Source organism: Mustelus asterias, chromosome 3, assembly GCF_964213995.1.
Source record: "Mustelus asterias chromosome 3, sMusAst1.hap1.1, whole genome shotgun sequence".
NCBI classification, from domain to species: Eukaryota; Metazoa; Chordata; class Chondrichthyes; order Carcharhiniformes; family Triakidae; genus Mustelus; species Mustelus asterias.
The window spans coordinates 3,933,541-3,948,724 of record NC_135803.1 but is presented as its reverse complement, the minus strand read 5'-3'; the positions used below and the strand labels follow the sequence as shown (position 1 = coordinate 3,948,724).

The 15,184-nt window shown below is 44.1% G+C and overlaps 1 protein-coding gene across 1 annotated transcript; it reads left to right on the top strand.

Annotated features, from left to right (window-relative positions):
- The first annotated feature begins 295 nt into the window (after positions 1–295).
- LOC144485254 (extracellular calcium-sensing receptor-like) lies at positions 296–7,461 on the top strand. The gene is made up of 6 exons (XM_078203473.1): positions 296–333; positions 2,824–3,112; positions 3,844–4,674; positions 4,897–5,124; positions 6,147–6,270; positions 6,554–7,461. The coding sequence occupies exons 1-6, from the start codon at positions 296–298 to the stop codon at positions 7,459–7,461; spliced, it is 2,418 nt and encodes an 805-aa protein (XP_078059599.1).
- The last annotated feature ends 7,723 nt before the right edge of the window (positions 7,462–15,184 follow it).

Below are 15,184 nucleotides of genomic sequence, written 5' to 3'. Positions count from 1 at the left end.
CGTTGCTTGTTTTCAAGAAGGATTAGATATACCTCTTGCCGCTAATGGGATCAGAGAATATGGGGAAAGCGGGATCAGGCTGTTGAGTTGGATGATCAGCCATAATCATATTGAATAGTGGAGCATGCGCGGAGGACAGACTGACGTATTCCTGCACCTATTGTTTCTATTGTTTCTATGTTTCTATGCCTGTTTCCCTAACTTTCGAAGCCCCATTCACTACATCAACTCCAACCGTGTTCCTACCCCCCGTATAACCCGCTACCATGGACATGGCTCTGGCTGAGCTCCCGAAATGAACTATCACTCTCATGTCGTTTGGAAAGAGCTCCGGTGAGTCCTGAACAGCGTGCCTGGCCCTTCATGCTTGCGTGGGAGTCAGACATTTCCTCATTGCCTGCATATCATTAAGCTACGGGTAGATAACATCTCTCACTGCTAATGCAAAGTATATTTATCATTTCCCGATGCTTCAGCGGAATGGAATTATTAAACCATACCAGGTGCTACACAAGCTCAGCCAGCGAAATCTGCTTGGATATGCCATGTGATCCACAACATACAAATATGCGTCGACTTCAATAAATAATCAAATGGATTTTAAAAATAAGCTTCTTTTTAAATTGGCAACAAGTGCAGTTCGCACATGTTTCCAAACGTGTTCTTAAACGTTGCTATCCTAACTGTATCATTAATTATTGTGGATCAATGATCTGGACACCGAATCACTCCAATAAGTTGTGGACAATTGCGGGCCAGCAACCTTCATATCAATCAAACATAATTAGATTAAACTCCATCTGTCAGGGACAAATTGCCTCAAGCATTTGACAATAATCTTGCTGCTCGTTATCTCGCTTAACCAAGGAGGCGGAACCTCCTTTGGGTTATTCCAATCTGGCCAATGCTGAGGCGCTTCTGCAGCGCAAGGCTACTCCCGAGTATATAAATTAATTTCCAGGAGACGTATGCATTATGTTCTCCAGCGATCTCGAGGACGTTGCTGTTTGATTTGGATAATGCGATCGCTTTCTATTTGGAGACTTCTGCTTCTCCTCTCAGTGAAGAAGGGTTTGGCGATTCAACCTCCATGCAAGCAGCGGGAAAGGTTCAATCGCGGAGTCTCTCAAAATGGAGATATTGTATTGGGTGGCTTATTTCCAATACATTTCGGTACAGCACCAGATGATCACACATTTCGCTCTAAACCTAAGCCAATGCGCTGCTTTCTGTAAGTGAATTTACCAATCTGCTTCGAAGAATCGCAGTTTGAATAGCAATGTTTCCCGAAATATGATCAAAGCTGCGTTTGTCAAATAGCACCCAATTCTTAGAACAGGATGGGCAACAGATTTAAGTTTCGATAGTTCTATAGCGTATCGAAAAACGTGGGCGTTGTGGACACAATCGGGAGGACGAGCCGATGTGTTTCTGTGCCAGATCTTCGGCAGTAGAAACAAAACGGCAAGAGGGCAAGAGTTCTAACGACTGCAATTAAAAGGCAAACTAGTAATTGATTATAAATTCTACATTACAATTGGAAAAATAAAATCAGAGATTGTTCAAGGATCATCAGATGTTTAGCTGCTGAATAATGATGGAGAGTCAAGACCAAATGATTCGCTTCGGTGGCGGGGGGTGAGGGGCGGGGAGGGAAGGGGGGGCGATGGGTGGCGGGGTTGGATGGGGAGGAGTTCTAGTTGGTTCTGAGATGTTGAATATTTCTAACATTTTCTGTGCTTTGTTTTCAATCGCGGAAAGCTAAACACGATTCGTTCTATACACTTCTGATCACGTGTCTCTCGATCTTTTTACTTACAAAGCGAATTGTCTCGAGATTTTCTCACTGGGGTTACATTTGTCCTAATTTCGTATTTATTTCACTGTTGATTTGTTCTATCCAGGGATCTCTCTAGTTTGGAGAACACAATAAGGATATCACAACCTATCTGAGATTTGGTCGAATTTCAATTTGGCGACAAGCAGAAGATAAGCCAATTCGCTTCCTGTTTGTACTCTGACCAAATTCAATCCAGTAACTTCAAGAACCGGGAACTGGTGGCGAGGCCCTTCCATCCGGTTTACGCGGCCGCCCAAGAAAAAATTGCCAAACTAGCCCGTTAGAATTCAGGTACAGGGATTTGGAGAACGCAGACAACTAACAGGAGTGTACTTTTTCACGCTTGTTCTGTAAACTCTATGAGAATGAATTGCATTGCCACAGAGAGACAAAGAACATGGCAATACAACTTGTTAGGGCGGCACGGTAGCGCAGTGGTCAGGACTGCTGCTCCACAGCTACAGCAACCCAGGTTCAATTCCAGCCTTGGGTCGCATTCTGTGTGGAGTTCGCATATTCTCTGGTTAGGTGCATTGACCCGAACAAGCGCCGGACGGTGGTGACTAGGAAAATTTCACAGTAACCTCATTGCATTGTTAATGCAAGCCTTACTTGTGACTAATAAGTTAACTTTATAAACGTTTTGTTCAGTAAACAAGTCCAATTTACAGAATTGGTAAATGGATCTATACATTTAGAGTAAAATGCTATCTCAAATGCTTTCACTTTTGTTGCAATGTCTTATAAAACTGCTCAATCTTTGGCTTGCAAAAGGCCGTCGTAAAATTATACAAAAGCAAAGAACTGCGGATATTGGAAATCTACAATAAAATGCAGGAAACGCTCAGCAGCCCAGATAGAACCTGTGGGGACGAAAACAGATTAGATGCTTCAGGTCGATGACCTTTCATCGGACCTTAAAAAAATCCACGATGTCTATCTAACGTGCTTTCACATTCAGAATGTCGATGTTTATTTAATAGACTCCGGCAAAGAGAGCTGCGCTGGATGCAAACGATGATCTTCGCAATAGAAGAAATAAACAGGAATCCAGAACTGCTTCCCCATGTAACATTGGGCTACAAGATCTTTGACAGCTGTCACACACATTCTAACTCGCTGAAAGGAACTCTCAAATTACTGAACGATGATGAGTCTGAATCCAGCTACAGGTGCGCGGAACTTCCGTCAGTGCCGATCATTGTGGGAGACGCGGCCTCTTCACAGTCCATTGCCGCGTCACGCTTGTTGGCTCCCTTTGATATTGGCCTGGTAAGATTCATTCATTAACTTCATGGATTAAAGCACGTTTACTGAATGTCACATGGGTGCTGAACAAGTGTGTATTTAAATAAATAGGTGCACCCAACGGTCAACTGTAGGCACTGGAGAGCTCGTGTTAGGGTGGCCATGTTTGATTTATTCTGTATTACATACGGGTAGCATGTGCTGGCATATTTTTACCGGAAGTATTCTTTATCACGAAATCTCATTCCACACAATCACTAATTGTATAACATCTCGTGAAGGCAGAATAAATTAAATCACAATCAGAGTAACATACGCAGGGGATTTGATTTGTAGCCCCTTTAGCGGCCAAATTGATCTGATTTCTATCGGGCAGGTGGCTGACATTGATTCGATCCGGAAAAAAACCCAATCGATTTCAAATGAAACAGACCGGGTGATATTCCCTCCGAGCCACTGAGTAAAACTAACGCCAGTGGATCATGTAATATTTTTTTAGTCGGAAGTGTTCGGGATTGCACCTGACACATGCATATTGTCCCAAGTTTTTGCTATTTTTCTGATGATCATCGAGTTTTTTTTACGTTCTGTTCTCTGGTTCAATTCCCCTTGCTAAACAATTTTGGAACTTTATACTCAATGAAATAATTGCTGGTCCCGGAACAATGCTTGAACTTTTCCTTGTTTAGACGCACGACCCATTGAATTACAAATGTGTTTTTGTGTTATAACTGAAAATGTGTGTTAACATCTAGGTCAGCTACTCTTCGTCCTGTACCTGTCTGAGTGACAAGCGCGAATTCCCAACTTTCTTCAGGACAATTCCCAGTGACGGCGTTCAAGTCAAAGCGTTAGTGAGGCTGGTGCAGCGCTTCAAATGGATTTGGGTTGGGATTGTAACTGAAGACAGTGAATATGGCCGATTTGCGACAATGTCCTTTATTGAAGAAGTTTCCAAGTTCGAAACATGTATCGCCTTTATTGAATTCATGTCTCCAGACAGCACCAGAATTAAGCTGCTTCGGGTTGTAGAGACTATTCAAAGGTCTTCTGCTAAGGTGCTCATAATATTCTCCCTTGAGCGCGATACAAAATCTTTGGCAATAGAACTCAGACGGCACAACGTAACCGACATTCAGTTGATTGCAAGTGAAGCCTGGATCACATCCGTCAGATTATGGACAAAAGAAACACGGCAAATATTTTCAGGAACAATCGGATTCGGAATCAGGAGAGCGGAAATTCCGGGATTGAAGGAGTTTCTAGTCAAACTCCATCCTTCCAGAACAGCAGACAATCCCTTTGTGGAAGATCTCTGGCGGGCTGTTTTTGGATGCAGCATTAAAATTTCCAATCAGAGTCTGGAAGAAAACTCATCCCCTTACAAACCGTGTACAGGTTTAGAAAGCTTGGAGACCATTGAAAATACATACACCGATGTGTCACAATTACGAATTTCGTACAATGTGTACAAAGCAGTGTATGCGATAGCTCACGCTCTCCATAATTTAAAGTCTTGTGAAAATGGGAAAGGCCCATTTCTCAACAAAACGTGTGGCCAACTACCTCGTATTCTCCCCTGGCAGGTGAGGAAAGATCTGATCATCTAAGCGAGGCAAAATATAGCCTTTATTTCTTCACAACATATTTATTTAAAATGTTCCTTGGAAGTTAGAATAACATGATACATATCCTTCTCATAGCCATGTCAAATTTTTTATTTGTGTTGCAATAATTGATCAGACAGGCTAGGGACCATTGGATGATTTATTGTTCTTCAGAATGGAATTGATTTTCTGTGTTTAAAGGTCTTGCACTACCTGAGGGAGGTCCGCTTCACAAACCAGTTAGGCGAGGAAATACGGTTCGATAAGAACGGAGATCCTATCGCTTCCTATGACTTGATAAATTGGCAGCAGCGCGCAGATGGATCGGTGCATTTTGTTAAAGTTGGATATTACGATGCCGCATTGCCTGAAGGCGAAGAATTCGTCCTGAATGAAAGCAAAATCATTTGGCATGGATCCGAAAGCAGGGTAAGGATTTTTCTACTGACTGCAGAACTACACAATTTCACAATTACATTTTACTTTCAGTTTCACCCTGTACATGTCTCTGACGCATCTCACCCACTAGACGAAACAATCACTTATTCTACCCATAGCGCACAGTGGAAACTGAACCATCAATCGAATGCAAAACAATAGCTCGCCAAATCTTCTCCCGCTGCATCTCGAAAAACTAGCCACATTCAATCGAGGGGCAATAATGACAAGCCCATGATCGCCAAACTCCCTTCCAAGTCATCCCCTATCTTTGCTCGAACATTTCACATTATTCCTTCATTCGTGGCAAGTACAAACCCTGTAAGTTCAGCTATCTACAGTATTTACCGAGCACTGCAACGGCAGGTTTTGAACAAGGCGCATCACTACCTTAATCTGAAACAAAAACACAAAATGCTGGAAAATCTCAGCAGGTCTGACAGCGTCTGTGGGGAGAGAATAGAGCCAACGTTTCGAGTGTAGATGACCCTACGTCAGAGCCTTGCTGGTGTGATCAGGGATAATTGGAGTTCCTCCTCACAAATCTCACATCTGGGTGATTTGTAAAAGAGTGTCTGTTCCACAACCTTTCTCCATACCAACGGCTTCTTTATCTTTATCATTTGTCTACGGTTTTATTAGTTTGTTTTTTATTTTTCCAAATTCTAAATTGTGCGTTGCAAAAACCGAATTAAACTGGGAAATAAATGTATTAGTCCTGAATTGAACAAGAGGAAATATACTGATGAAGTCTAAAAATTATTGAATACATTGAATATACAATTTATGAAATTAATTATATTCATTAGTCAAAATGACATCCCAAAACCGATCGAATTTTATCACCAACTTCAGCCTTTCCACAGATATGCGAGCCAACAGATAAGATTCAGGCGCTATAAAAGTTGTATAACCAAGGCAAACGAGGTACCTTGCAAAATGAATGCATCCATATTAAGATAAAGTTCTAAACCCAGACTGTGTTTCAGAGTGGATTATTTTTATCTCCACAGGTACCAATATCAGTCTGCAGTGGCATTTGTCCTGTGGGTACAAGAAAGGGCACTCGGAAAGGGCAACCAATCTGTTGCTTTGATTGTTTGCCATGTTCTGACGGAGAGATTAGCAACCAAACAGGTAAACAGCATTAACATCTTAAAGAAGAAGAATGAACATCCAGTACCGACTCATAATGCAAATGTCGGTGAAATAACCTGAGGTTCAGTATACCACAGGCGAGGTGCAACGTTAAAGAGACTAATCTCAGACTGTAGGGGGATGTAAACGCGTGCTGTTGACCTCCCTCTACATCACGAACACGCCGTTTAGCCAACTGGGCTAAAGCGACTGGCATATCAGAATGACCTCGCACAATATTTAATTCGGCAATTCATGCTGACTTTACCCAATTCTTCCACAGGTTCGACAGAATGCATCAAATGCCCTACAGATTACTGGTCCAATAGCCGAAGAGATCAGTGCCTTCCAAAAGAAATTGAGTTCGTTTCCTTTCAAGACATTCTGGGAATAACACTGGCGGCGGTTTCACTGTTTGGAGCATGTATCACAGGAGCTGTTGCAGCAGTTTTCTTATATTTTATCAACACTCCCATCGTAAGGGCCAACAATTCGGAATTAAGTTTTCTTCTGTTAATCTCATTAATACTCTGCTTTCTCTGCTCCATTGCATTCATTGGACAGCCATCACCATGGTCATGTATGGTGCGTCACACTGTGTTTGGGGTTAGCTTTGTTCTGTGTATTTCCTGTATCCTTAGTAAAACTCTGGTGGTTCTGATGGCATTTAAAACAACTCTACCATCCAGTAATGTGATGAAATGGTTTGGACCCAAACAACAACGATCAATTGTCTTTCTCTGCACATTGATTCAAATTGTAATATGTGTGATCTGGCTGCTGACATCTCCCCCAGTCCCAGTTAAAAACACCAAGTATCAAAGCTCTAAAATTATCCTCGAGTGTGATGTGGGTTCTACAGTTGCTTTCTGCTGTGTGTTAGGTTACATCGGGATATTAGCTTCTGTGTGTTTAATTTTAGCTTTCTTTGCCCGAGCTTTACCGGACAAGTTCAATGAAGCTAAATTTATAACTTTCAGCATGCTCATATTTTTTGCAGTTTGGGTAACTTTCATTCCCGCTTACGTGAGCACTCCTGGAAAATATACGGTGGCTGTGGAAATATTCGCAATTTTAGCATCAAGCTTTGGGTTGTTGATCTGTATCTTTGCTTCAAAATGTTACATTATCTTACTCAAGCCAGAAGAGAACTCGAGAAAGCAAATGATGAGTAGAACAGAAACATTATAGAATCATAAATTGATAGAATACAGAAGGGAGCTAATAGGGCCATTTCTCCTCAGCCGGACGAAACAGTGAATTGACTTTATTTTTAAATTTAATGCTTCTTTGAAATTATGAGAAATTATGGAATACTGTGAAGAATGTTCTTATGTTTTGCCTTCACATAAACAAGAGCTGTTCTAATCGATTGTAGCCGTTACAAACTAGGATAGAATGTAACATAGCGCAAGGCTGGAACCTAAAATTTCCCTTTAAGCATTGGCCTTAGGAACGTATTTGTTGATTTGAATGCTGAATTTATTGATTAATAATAATGAATGCTATTCAATAAACCCTTTTGATCTTTTAATGGGCATTTCATACGAATAAACGGACAAGCGAACGTATGAATTCGGAGCAGGAGTAAGCCATTCGGCCCTTCGAGCCTGCTCCACCATTCAATAAGACCATGGCTGTTCTGATGCTATCCTCAACTCCACATCCTTGCCCACCCTCCATAATCTTTCATCATCTTGCGTATCAATAATCTATCAACGTCTACCTTTAAAACATTAAAAGATTCTGTCTCCACCGCTTTTTATGGAAGATAGATCCAAAGAGTCAGGACCCTCTAAGAGAAAATAATGTCCTCGTCTATCTTAAATGGCTGACCCCTTATTTTTAAACAGTGACCCGTAGTTCTAGATTCGCTCACAAGAGAAAACATCCTCTCCACATCCACCTTGTCAAGAGCACTTCACGATCTTATATGCTTCAACCAAGTCGCCTCTCACTCTACACTCCAGCCGATACAAGCCGACTGTGCCAAACCTTTCCTTATAAGATAGCTTGCCTATTCCAAGTATTAATATGACGGATATTACAAGACTGTCATCTTGGCTGTGCAGTAAACATACTACACAGCGCAACTATTATATATGCCAGGTGATCACTTCTGCTCTAATCCGTCCAATTCACTGGAAATAATGTGAATTGACAAAATGATCGCACCCAAAGCATAAACTCGTCCGCGTTATGCAACTGTAGCCAAATCTGGAAACATCCCGCCCAAAAGCATAACGAAGTCAATGTCTGGAATCCCCTTTCTCCCCATTCTTTCCGCAAAACATCCGTTTATTATTTAATCGAGATTTCTACTTACTTAACGTACTGAGATACAGTTTCCGCAACATATTTTAACGCCACATATCAATTAGAGAATCATTGGGTATCAAAGAAAATCTTACTGCCCTCGGGCACTGAATTGAATTCTATAGATTCTGCCATTGTTATCCACTATATATATAGTTTCCTAAACGCATAGGTTCTGGTAAGCTATTAACTTGTTCACGAGTTGTGGATCCCCTGTCGAGGAGAAAGGCAATCCTGAGCTCCACACTTCCCTTTATTTTTCAGCAGTGGATGTTTAACTTCCACTGTTGATATTTTCCCTATCTAAAAAAAACTACCTGGTAGTATTCTGTCCTCCTCAGTTTCTTTACACAGAAGTCGATTATCTGTTACTTGAGTTTTTTCCATCTGCCCTATAGCCAATAATCCAGTTGTGTCCTGGGCTCTGGAACATTTCATGTCATTTCCATTTATATCTCGGAAGAAGATCATTGGTCCATCATTGTCTATGAAGACGCGTTGCTGCAGTGATTAAAAATGTCAACCTTCCCTCCTCACCCTACATTTCTTTTGCTTGTTCCGTGTGTAATAGCCGTTACACTATCACTTCGTCTGGAAGATGCCTGAAAGTTGTGAGACATTTTTACACAAAAGCACGAATAATTACGCCTTTCCTTTAGTTTTGCACTCACAGACTCACTACATAGGGCGGCAAGGTGGCACAGTGGTTAGCACTGCTAAATCACAGCACCAGGGACCCGCGTTCGATTCCCGACTTGGGTCACTGTATGGGTGGAGTTTGCACGTTTTCCTCGTGCCTGCGCAGGTTTCCTCCGCATGCTCTGGTTTCCTCCCACAGTCTGAAAGACGTGCCGATTAGGTGAATTGACCCGAAAAAGCACCGCAGTGTGGCGACTAGGGTAATTTCACAGTAACTTCATTGCTGTGTTAATGTAAGCCTTGCTTGTGACCAATAAATGTACTTTAATTTTTTATTAGGGTCACAAGTAGGCGTACATTAACACTGCAAGGAAGTTACTGTGACAATCTCCTAGTCGCCACACTCCGGCGCCTGTTCGAGTACACTGTGGGAGAATTTAGCACGGCCAATGCACCGAACAAGCACGTCTTTCGAACTCTGGGAGAAAACCGCAGCACCCGAAGATAACCCACGCAGACACGGGCAGAACCGGCCAGGAATTGAGCACGTGTCCCTGTGTTAACCACTGTGCTACTGTGCCGCCGATGCCTCTCGGCAATTAATGACTTGCATTGCAACTCCTCTTGCGCTGCCCCTTTCATTACCCCCTCCCCCTCAAACTTTGCGACGTAAATTCAAGTGTAATTTGAGCGTGATCATTTAACTGTTCATTTTCAGATTGTTCTTGGCTATTTTAAGCAACATCATGCTTCACTCTATTCAGCCAAAGCTGTGTACTGTTTTTTTCTGATTCTAGGGGGTAAGGATAGACACACTCAGTTTCCACTGTGAACAGCTTTTCACGTCATCATTCCACATTACCTCTTCAAGCAACGTGTTGATCGTTTTCTTCACAATAGCTGTTCTAGTGGTCCCTGCATGTCCTCCGGCCCCGGGTGCAGAGCCTTCCAATTCTCAAACTCACGATCCACAAATAACCATTGCCTTACAGATTCTCTTCTTTTCCCCCTTGGTCTCTCCAAGCTTAATCTCTCTTTGAGCTTTCGCAGCTGTCCTCTCGACCCCCTTCATACTCAACCATTAATCACGCAATTCCCATTCCAATTATCAGGCAACCTTTTACTTTCTTCGGGCACGTACAAACATAGGAACATCGAAAATAGGAGCAGTATTAGGCGAATCAGCCCTTTCGGCCTGCTACGCCATTTAATATGGTCATGGCTGGCCCTCTATCTCAACGTCATCCTCCTGCGCTCTCCCTTCGCTTTCAAAGACGTAATTATCTCCCTCTCCTGAAAACATGCGCTCGGGACACACCATTGCACTGGTTGTCTGATTGGCTTGCTCATCCACAAATCGTCTTGCCAATTGGTGATCACCAGTGTTCACTCCCCACTAACAAGGTGACCTATCTTCCGTCAGCAACTCTTCCGGCTTCAATAACTCCAATACCATTTCCAAACTCCAGTTCCAACATTTCCAGACCTGTCCCCACGTCTTCTGTAACCTTCCTTTTGAATTCTTCCTTGCTCTCAGTTTTATTCGTACTTCTGAACAATAATGGCGGCGAATTTGGATGCTCCACTGACCCGTTTTGCCCTCGTTAATCATTCTTTTTGGTTTAGAACATAGAACATAGAAAAAATACAGCACAAACAAGCCCTTCGGCCCACATGTTGCGCCGGTCATGTCCCTACCTACCAAGGCTTATATATAGGCTTACCTATAACTCTCAATCCTATTAGGTCCCATGTACTCATCCAGAAGTCTCTTAGAAGACCCTATCGAGTTTGCCTCAACCACCACTGACGACGGCCGATTCCACTCACCGACCACGCTCTGAGTGAAAAACTTACCCCTGACATCTCCTCTGTACCTACTCCCCAGCACCGTAAACACGTGTCCTCTCGTAGCAGCCATTTCAGCCCTTGGAAAAAGCCTCCGAGAATCCACCCGATCTATACCTCTCAACATCTTGTACACCTCTATCAGGTCACCTCCCATCCTTCGTCTCTCCAAGGAGAAAAGACCGAGCTCCATCAACCTACCCTCATAAGGCATGCCAACCAATCCAGGCAACATCCTTGTAAATCATCTCTGCACCCTATCAATCATTTCCACAACCCTCCTGTAATGAGGCGACCAGAACTGAGCACAGTACTCCAAGTGGGGTCTGACGAGGGTCTTATAAAGCTGCATCATTATCTCCCGACTCCTAAACTCAATCCCTCGATTGATGAAGGCCAGCACACCATACGCCTTCTTAACCACCTCCTCTACCTGCGAGGCCGATTTAAGAGTCCTATGGATCCGGACCCCAAGGTCCTTCTGATCCTCTACACCGATAAGAGTCTTACCCTAGATATTATACTCCTTCATCCCATTTGACCTGCCAAAATGGACCACTATACATTTATCTGGGTTGAAGTCCATCTGCCACTTCTCCGCCCAGTCTTGCATCCTATCTATTTCACGCTGCAGCTTCTGACATCCCTCCAACCTATCCACAACACCACCAACCTTCGTGTCGTCGGCAAACGTACCAACCCATCCCTCCACTTCCTCATCCAGGTCATTTATGAAAATGACAACCTGCAAGGGTCTCAGAACAGATCCCTGGGGCACTCCACTGGTGACCGACCTCCATTCAGAAAAAGACCCGTCTACAACCACTCTCTGCCTTCTGCAGGCAAGCACAGTAAGAAGTCTCACAACACCAGGTTAAAGTCCAACAGGTTTATTTGGTAGCAAATACCATAAGCTTTCGGAGCACAGCTCCTTCGTCAGATGGAGTGGATATCTGTGCTCCAACAGTGCACAGACACAGAAATCAAGTTACAGAATACTAATTAGAATGCAAATCTCTACAGCTCTGCAGGCAAGCCAGTTCTGAATCCACAAGGCAACAGCCCCTTGGATCCCATGCCCTCGCACTTTCTCGAGAAGTCTTGCATGGGGGACCTTATCGAACGCCTTGCTGAAGTCCATGTAAACCACATCTACCGCTTTTCCTTCGTCAATGTGTTTAGTCACATTTTCAAAGAACTCCACCGGGCTCGTAAGGCACGATTTGCCTTTGACAAATCCGTGCTGACTACTTTTGAGCATACTAAACTTCTCTAAATGTTCATTAATCCTGTCCCTCAGGATCTTCTCCATCAACTTACCAACCACTGAGGTTAGACTCACCGGTCGGTAATTTCCTTTGCTATCCCTATTCCCTTTCTTGAATATAGGAATCACATCTGCAATCCTCCAATCCTCCGGAACCTCTCCCGTCTCCATCAACGACGCAAACGTCATTGCCAGACGCTCTTCAATCTCTTCCCTCACGTCCCACAGTAACCTGGGGTACATCCCATCTGATCCCGGCGACTTGTCTATCTTGATGCTATTCAAAATTTCCAACACATCCTCTTTCTTAATGTCCACATACTCAATCTTTTCAGTCCACCTCAATCCTGTAGTACAACCACCCAAGTCTTTTTCCACCGTGAATACCGAGGTAAAATATTCATTAAGCACCTCTGCTATTTCTTCCAGTTCTGTACAGACTTTCTCACCTTCACCTTTTATAGGTCCTATTCCTTCACGTCTCATCCTTTTACTCTTCACATATTTATAGAACGCCTTAGGGTTCTCTTTAATCTTACCTGCCAAGGCCTTCTCATGACCCCTTCTGGCTCTCCTAATTTCTTTCTTAAGTCCCTTCCTACAAGCCATATACTCATCTAGATCCCTATCATCGCCGAGCTCTCTGAACCTTTTGTACGCTTTCCTTTTCTTTCTCTCCAGGTTCAGCGCAGCTTTCATGCACCATGGTTCCCGTAACCTACCAACACCTCCCTGTCTCATCCGAACATTGTCATGCCGAGCTCCAGACAAACATTCCTTGAAAATCTGCCACCTTACTTCATTACTTTTCCTCGAGAATGCCTCCTTCCAATTTACGCCTCTAATCTCCTGCCTGATGGCTTCATATTTCCCCTTACTCCAGATAAACACTTTCCTAGCTTTCCTGATCCTATCTCTTTCCAATGCTAGCGTAAAGGAGATGGAGTTATGATCACTATCCCCAAGATGCTCCCCCACTGAGATATCCGACACCTGTCCAGGCTCATTAGCCAGTACCAGATCGAGTACAGCCTCTCCTCTTGTAGGCTTATCCACATGCTGTGTCAGGAACCCCTCCTGAACACACCTAACAAACTCCTCCCCGACCAGACCCCTTACCCTAGCGATATTCCAATCGATGTTTGGGAAATTAAAGTCTCCCATCACGACAACCCTGTTATTCCTACATCTCTCCAGGATCTATTCCCTATCTGCTCCTCAACATCCCTGTCACTATTGGGCGGCCTGTAGAAAACACCCAGCGAAGTTAGTTTGATGTGGTCCATCATACTAATCTCCTTCCCCCATTATCCGGCTGCACGGAAAGGCTCTTCTGCTCGTCAAGACAATTGTAGCCTCAGCATCTAAAGTAATGGCTTCTCGTCCCAATAACAGAGGGTCTTCCATCGTCTCCCAATGTTGTCCTTAACCATTTCCTAATGGTCACTTACATGCTTCTCCTCAGTTACGTCATCAGCAACAGGAGGTCAGCACATATAGAACAGCTTAAAATCACAACACAGAAACTGACTATTCAGTCCAATTAAACCAGGGACGGGTGGCCTGTTTACGGAGAGGGGGCAGGGGTCTGGAGTTGTCATCGATAATACGGTAGGTGGGCGAACGACGAAATGAACAGCCATTTTAAAATAAACAACTAAGACTCAAGTGACGTTGTCATCAAGCAATGGACGCGGGCAATACGCAGCCCTTGCGCCGTAATATGGTTGGAGAGAGCAGGCGGGCGAGAGTGGACAGACGTTATTTTTAATGCAGATTGATTCAAAGACCTTTGGGAAAGTGTCCCCAGCGCAGCATTAGCACAACTCCCACCCTGCCCACCCAAGGTGATAAATCACTTTGTTCCTACCCAATGGGCCTGCAACACCAGCCGTCTGCACCCTGGCTCCCCTCCCCCGCCCCCCCCCCCCCCCCCCCCCCGCCCCCCCGCACATCTCCCTCCTCCAGGCTCCCCGATCCCTCCCTATCCAAAAGCCCAGACTGTCCTCTCTCCGGTCGCCGTGTCCTCTTTATGGTCATCATTGCACTACCGCAGCGTCCACTACTGAGTGTTGGGACTGAGACTTAGATTGCTAGAACTGCCCGCCAATCCGATTGGCCGCCTTGCCTGCATGAAACACCAAAGAAGCTTTAAATCATCCTGTTCAAAGCAGCCCACTTGATTGCACAACATCCAGGAACATTCACCCCCTTCACCACCAACAAATAGTGACATCCGTGTTTAACATCTACAAGATGCACTGCAGGAACTCAGCAGCATCTTCCAAACTCACAACCACTAGCATCTGAAAGAGCAACAGCCACATCGAAACCACCGAGAGGTTCCTCTCCAAACTACAAACCATCCTGACTTGGAAATATATTGCCGTTCCAGCACTGACGCTGGGTAAAAATGCTAGAACTCACTACCAGCAGAGTGGGTGTACCTACACACATGGACTGCAGCGGTTTAAGAAGGCAGCTCACCACCGCGTTCTCGTTGAAAATTGGAGATGGACAATTAACGCTGGCCTAGCCAGCGACGCCAATGTCCCTTAATGGAATCAAAAAAGGAATCAAAAAGGAAACATGAGCACCTGGAGAAAACTAACGCATACACAGGGAAAACGTGCAAACTCCACACAGTCACCCAAGGCCGGAATTCAACCTGGCTCCCTGGCACAGTGGTTAGCATTGCTTCCTCACAGCGCCAGGGACCTGTTATCAATTCTGGCCTTGGGTGACTGGTTGTGTGGAGTTTGCACGGTCGCGCCGAATCTGTATGGACTTCCTCCAGGTGCTCCGATTTCCTCCCACTGTCCAAACATGTGCAGATTAGGTCTG

Bases quoted from the DNA above. Each gene is read 5' to 3' on its own strand.
- LOC144485254 (XM_078203473.1), top strand. From the start codon at position 296: ATGAACTATCACTCTCATGTCGTTTGGAAAGAGCTCCG. The intron at 334-2,823 runs GTGAGTCCTGAA...TTTATTTAATAG, and splicing joins GTCGTTTGGAAAGAGCTCCG to ACTCCGGCAAAGAGAGCTGC. The intron at 6,271-6,553 runs GTAAACAGCATT...ATTCTTCCACAG, and splicing joins AGAGATTAGCAACCAAACAG to GTTCGACAGAATGCATCAAA.